The sequence below is a fragment of the Podarcis pityusensis genome (assembly GCF_964106645.2).
Source record: "Podarcis pityusensis genome assembly, chromosome: 6".
Taxonomy (NCBI): Eukaryota; Metazoa; Chordata; class Lepidosauria; order Squamata; family Lacertidae; genus Podarcis; species Podarcis pityusensis.
Window position 1 is genome coordinate 46,433,570 of NC_138030.1, and position 6,000 is coordinate 46,439,569.

The 6,000-nt window shown below is 42.8% G+C and overlaps 1 protein-coding gene across 4 annotated transcripts in view; it reads left to right on the forward strand.

The window, feature by feature from the left end:
• RAB44 (RAB44, member RAS oncogene family) overlaps window positions 1-3,086 on the forward strand; it is a 29,818-nt gene extending 26,732 nt beyond the window's left edge. For 3 of the 4 annotated variants that reach the window (XM_081010472.1, XM_081010470.1, XM_081010473.1), the window contains exons 15-16: window positions 586-662; window positions 1,877-3,085. In XM_081010472.1, coding sequence (XP_080866598.1) covers window positions 586-662; window positions 1,877-1,964 — 165 coding nt within the window. In that variant the 3' untranslated portion in view covers window positions 1,965-3,085. Of the gene's footprint in view, window positions 1-585; window positions 663-1,876 lie in introns of all 4 variants that reach the window. The other variant, XM_081010471.1, reaches the window with a different exon arrangement.
• The last annotated feature ends 2,914 nt before the right edge of the window (window positions 3,087-6,000 follow it).

The window sequence follows — 6,000 nt, forward strand, 5'->3', positions numbered from 1 at the left end:
TCATCAGGGTGTCCCGTTGCACCAGAAGTGGTTTAGTCATGACCCAGAAAGCTGTCTGACAAATGCCGGTTTCCTCAGCCTAAAAGCGAGTTGAGTGCCACACCCCATAGTCGCCTTGGACTTAACTGACCACAGGTCCTTTACCTTTACCTTATATCTTTTAAACCATGCACCTTTGTCTGAGTCTTGACTCTTTTATGAAGAGGTAGGATAACTTTGATGGAGAAGTACATTGGACTAGTATTTTGCACTCCATGGGCATGGATCCTTCCCACTCCCCCTGACAGCTCACTCAACATAAGCCTTTGCCCAAATGTCATGAATAATTTGCTCTGTCTGTAGATATGCAGTAGCAAAATTTGCCAAGATAATTTGGTCAAAGATGAGATGTCAGGGGTAGGGTGGATCTCTACAGCAGGAATAGTCACGTTTGATCATGTTCATGGTAAAAATGCGTAGCTACGAGGTCAGGTGGTGGAGCTGAAAGTTGTTGTGTTTCCCCAATTAGGCATAATGTTTTTCAACTACCACTGCTTTAAAGGATGTGCATTTGTTTGTTTTGCTCTCATTTTTTTTTTTTGCCAGGAGTATGGACTCTCATTTAATGAATGCAGCGCTGCCTTAGGTCAGAATGTGACTGAATCCATGGTCAAATTGGTAAGGTGGGTAACTGGTGGCTCTTCAGCAAATAGCATGGACTTGGTGTGGCATGGGAGCTGCAGCAGATGGTGTGGTGGGGCTGTGTCATTCACCAGATCTCTGTACAGCTGAGTTGATTCAGCATACTGGGACTCGGAGGAGGGGTGCACAGTGAGGATGGCATGGTGCAAACCTGCTGGCAGGAGTGCCAGATTGGCTCCATTAGTGTGTTTGCACCATGCCAAACATGCTGCCATCATGCCTCTTCCTCCTTCCATCCTGGTACAGTCCAGAGACTCAGCCAAATGGAGGTACACTGCTGGACGGGAGTTGTTTTGTTTGCCATGAACAGCAGCACAGACAATAACCAATGTAGTCACACAGTCATTATAACAGCAATAGATGAGAACATCTTGGGGGGGTGTGTGATTTCCCAGGTACCAAATATAGAACATCAAACATTCTACAAAGGGATGATGCAGTAAATTATTATGCATAAGTTTTTCTTCCGGATAGGAATTTTGTAACACAAGAAATAGCCCATCCATATTTCAGTAAACTGTTTTTAAGGACTGCCTGAATGTGATTGAAATTGTACCTATGTTCACACAGAACACTAAACCTGGGTTTAGAGGTACATGGGTGACTCAGCTTCCACAAGCCCAAACATTGGCCTTACAGTGAAGCATTAGGAATGTAGGCTGTTAAACCTTTTGCACACCCCATTTAGTCCACTTGCAAAGTGCTCTTCTCATTCTACCCCTCTTCCGGTGAACAGACCACACACTGTTAAATAAATTTTAAATGCTTTATGAACAAAACATTCCAAAGGTCAGATTCATGCATTTATGCAAGCAGCAGTAGGAGAACAAAGGCAGAATACTCTTGGGTAGAAAATACAAATACGGTGTTCCAAATATGAGCTGTAAGCCTGGAGCTTGCTTAGATACATCTTCCTTAGCCAGTGACGTGGTGCAGAGAGAGAGGGAACAGGAAGAGAAGACTTCACTTCCTTCTTCATTGGAGAAGAGGGGGTGTAACCTAGCTGAGTCTAGGAAACTAAATCTGTGGTCTTTACCCCTTCTTGCACCAACTAGCAGTCATGCAGTTATGTTTGACTGCAATTTCCCACAAAACCATGCTTTAGCATTGTGTGAACACAGTGTGAGAGCTTCTGAAAATCCTCTAGACTTGAGCAAAATACTTAACATGTTTCCCTCTATGTTTATCATGTCAGGTTGCTGAAAACTCATGAAGATAAGTTCAAGCAGGAGATTTTGGAGCTTCCAGCGCCATCTGGAAAGAAAAGAGGATGCTGCTCATAACCAAAAGGCAAAAGATGAGATGTTTAAAGCTAATGGCTTTCAACAGATCCTTGTGGCTGTTATGTGGTTAGACATGTTTTGTTCCCCCTTGAGTCTGGTGCTCAGTCCACCTTATATAGCATGGGAACCTTGCCAATTCACATTGGCCAGATTTTACATTGGTGTCCCAAAGCAGCTTTCAAACCTTATATTCCTCCAGATCTGTTCTTTGCTCTGTAAACTTTCTTGACAACAGGCCAGAGAAGAATCTCTAGTTCATTCCAATAATTTCCCCCTCCCAATACCAAGCTAGTTGCTATAAGCAATTATCTCCTGAAAGATGTGCCTTATTATGCCAATAATCAACAAACATATTCTGATTCTGAACAAATTAATTGTTTGCTCCTTCTCTTTTCATTCTTATATAACTCTGGAAGCTTTGCATATTAATACACTTTCAAGTCCTATGCTGTTATGGTTGGTAAATTCTTTCTCAATGTTTTGTGTAGCATGATTTTGCTGTTAACAGCGGGGTGGTACTTGGAGTAAAGTATTAGAAGCTGATCTGAGGGTACAGGCAGGTTCATATAGGACAAAGCACTCACTAAAGCACATGGTCCTCAACAGTTTTACAAATATTTTAAAATAATAAGAATAATCAGTACAGATTCACTTTTAGAAAAAATCTAAGTAGGTGGTATTCAAGTTAAACAAGAACAGTTGCAAAGCTATAATGTTTTCAGTTGGAAAACTGTAATGCAGAGCTTTCCAAACTGTGTGTAGCAACACATTAATGTGTTGGCTGCAGTGTGTAGGTGTGTTGCGCGAACACTCTTATAAGGGGTTAGTTTAACCTCTGGTTTGCTAGCAAAACTGAATTACTGTGTCGCAAAATGATGCATGTCTAAAAAGTGTGTCAACCAACATTAAAAGTTTGGAAAGCTCTACTGTAATGTTATATGTTTCCAAGCACAATTCAAAGTGTTGGTGTTGAACTTTAAAGCCCTCAGCGGCCTGGGCCCAGTATACCTGAAGGAGTGTCTACACCCCTATCGTTCTGCCCGGATGCTGAGGTCCAGCGCCGAGGGCCTTCTGTGGTTCCCTCACTGCGAGAAGCAAAGCTACAGGGAACCAGGCAGAGGGCCTTCTCGGTAGTGGCGCCCGCCCTGTGGAATGCCCTCCCATCAGATGTCAAAGAGATAAACAACTATCTGACACTTAGAAGATATGTGAAGGCAGCCCTGTTCAGGGAAGTTTTAATGTGTGACATTTTAATGTATTTTTAATCTTTGATGGAAGCCGCACAGGGTGGCTGGGGAAACCCAGCCAGATGGGCAGGGTACAAATAATAAATTGTTGTTGTCAGATCCCCTGCTCCTTTCTACCACCCTTTGTTTTTCCAGCATCCATGTATAGCTGGGGTGCTACACATAGACAAAAAAGGTTTTTTGTAAATGCTGTTTCAGTCATGCACAGAAGGCGGCGCTTTTCTTGCTTCTAGCTACCCTTTTCCAAAGGGATATAGCAGAAGGTGACTGTCTTACAATTGCTTGATTTTCTCCGTAAGATGGCAGCAAACACAATTTAAAATTCACCATTGATTGTATTAACAAGGTTGGGTCAATCTGAATTTCTTCCAATTTGAATTTCTTGAAATCTGTAAACAACTTAAAAATCAACAACGGTGAAATTAGTTTTCTAATGAAAACAGCTGTTTATAAGCAAATTCCACAAGTATGAAGAAAATCCACATGCTAATCATAAATCAGCCTGTAAACAAGAACAAAACACTGTGTTCAGTGTCTGTTCAGAGATAATGACAATAATTGGAGCATAAATAGTGCCAAGTATGCTGCATTTTAAATATTGTTTTGCTTATAATAACTTGTCTCTCGATTCTGCTACAGCTTTGGACTTGCGTTTGCAGGCTCAAAGATTAAAATATCATACCATCTGACAGGAAACATCAGCTTAAAAAATATTCAGCTTTGTGGCTCTAAAATATTTTTTGATGACAAGGGTGCTATTTTTGTGGTCATCATAGAAGCCCAACTGGGAAGTGAAAATTCTGCAGAAATCTGGCCCTCAAATGAATACAAAGGGAAATGAATAATAAAGGAATTAAAAGAAATGTGAGGGGGCAGCCTTGGACCCTCCGTTGGGAAAATCCCTGGGATGGATTTTTTTTTTAAAGTCTCCTGGCATGCACCCCCCAACCCTAAGGCCAGGATAAAGATGTTAGGGCAGGGGTAGCAAACGTGGTGCCCTCCAGATGTTGTTAGACTCGAGCTCCCATCAGCCTATTTAACAATCAAGGATAATGTGAGTTAGTCCAACAATATCTGGAGGGCACCACATTGGCAATCCTTGTTAGAGGCTTGAACAGGCCACTAAACTCTTCATCCCCTCCCTGCCAACTCAATCTCTTTTTCTTTTTCCAAACTTTTTCCACTTCAACTAGAGCAAAGGAGTATGCAGTGTGAAACATGCTATCACTTGTGGACTGAAAGAAAACAGAGGAGCTTTAGCATATTGTGTTAACTGGCCTAACAATTCCTGTGTTATCAACTGTTTGATGGTTTAACTGGTTAATTGGGTAATTATTATCACTGTACTTCCCCCCCCCACTGCATTTCATTTCCCTTTGACCTCACTGTTTATAATTCCTCCCACCCCACCCCATCCCATACCTGCAAGTCAAGATAACAATTTAAACTTCCAATAAAATGGACTGTAACCCATGCAAGTGTATGCTATTGTGTTAGTCTTTAAGATGCCACAAGCCCTATGGAAATCTCAAGATTCTGTACAGCACAGAAACATAAGAACAGTCAGTGGCCCATCTTGTCTAGCATCCTGTTCTTATAGTTACCAACTAGATGCCTGTGGCAAACCAGCAAGCAGAATTTGAGCAGAAGAGCACTCATTCGTTGTGTGGCTTCCAGCAACTGGTATTTGAAAACATTGCTGCCGCCCGACCATGAAAGCAGAGCATAGCCATCATGGCTAGTAGCCATTGATGGCTCCATGAATTTGTCTAATTGTCTTTTAAAGCCATCCAGGTTAGTGGCCATCACTTTCTCCTGGGGGAGCAAGTTCCATAGTTTGACTATGCACTGTGTGAAGAAGTACTTGAAACCACAGGTACTTGGGTTTTTATTTTATTTTTAGACGCATACTGTATATATTTCTGCTTACTTAGGGATTCCTAGGAGTATATAGAAATCACTAGCTTCTTTTTGGGTGCCCCAATTTTCCTTGCAAATAGACATGCACTCAAGCACCTAATGGAGGGAATGAGGATGATGGTTCTTAGCTATAGCCTACTTTCCTGAAATGACTGAATGAATGTTGAGGCAATCGCCAGAGAACCTGTTTGAAAATGTCATCTACCAACCCTGCTACACTATGAGCCCAGGGCTGGCGATGAAGACTGCAGTTCCGTGGCTCTTACTACTTGGAAGTAAGACAGCGGACTTAACCTCCACATACAGCGTTTTGCATTAGGTTTGGTCTCACAGAAGCCATCCTGGACGACATTCTTACAACTGTTCAAGAAGACAAGTAGTGCAAACCTATTTGTGTCTGCTCAGAAGTAAGCCCCCCTCCCCCGCCCCATGAATTCAATGTAACTTCCTCCCAGATATCTATCTACCTATCCATCTGGGACGAAGCCCCTTCATTCACACCCTAGACCCGTGCTTCCCAACGTGGGGCACACCCCACACAGGGGGGCAATTTGATTTTTAAGAGGGGCAATTCGAGAATGCGTTATTAACAGTTAATGGACTTTTAGGCTTCCTCCACGTGAACAGGAGTTCACTTTTTGAATAATAAGAATTATATGTCAGAGGAGGGGGTGGGGATAAGGATTTTAGAGATGCTCAGAAAGGGCACGGCAAAAAAAAGGTTGGGAACCACTGCCCTAGACAGAGGATGCCAGTCAGCATCCCGCTGCCAGTCGGTGTGGAGTAAAACGGGCTCGGCGGGTTCTGACTCAGCTGAGTCCGCTTCCTCGGGGCGCAAGCCCCGCTGACCGCCAGGGTGCGGCCTTCCT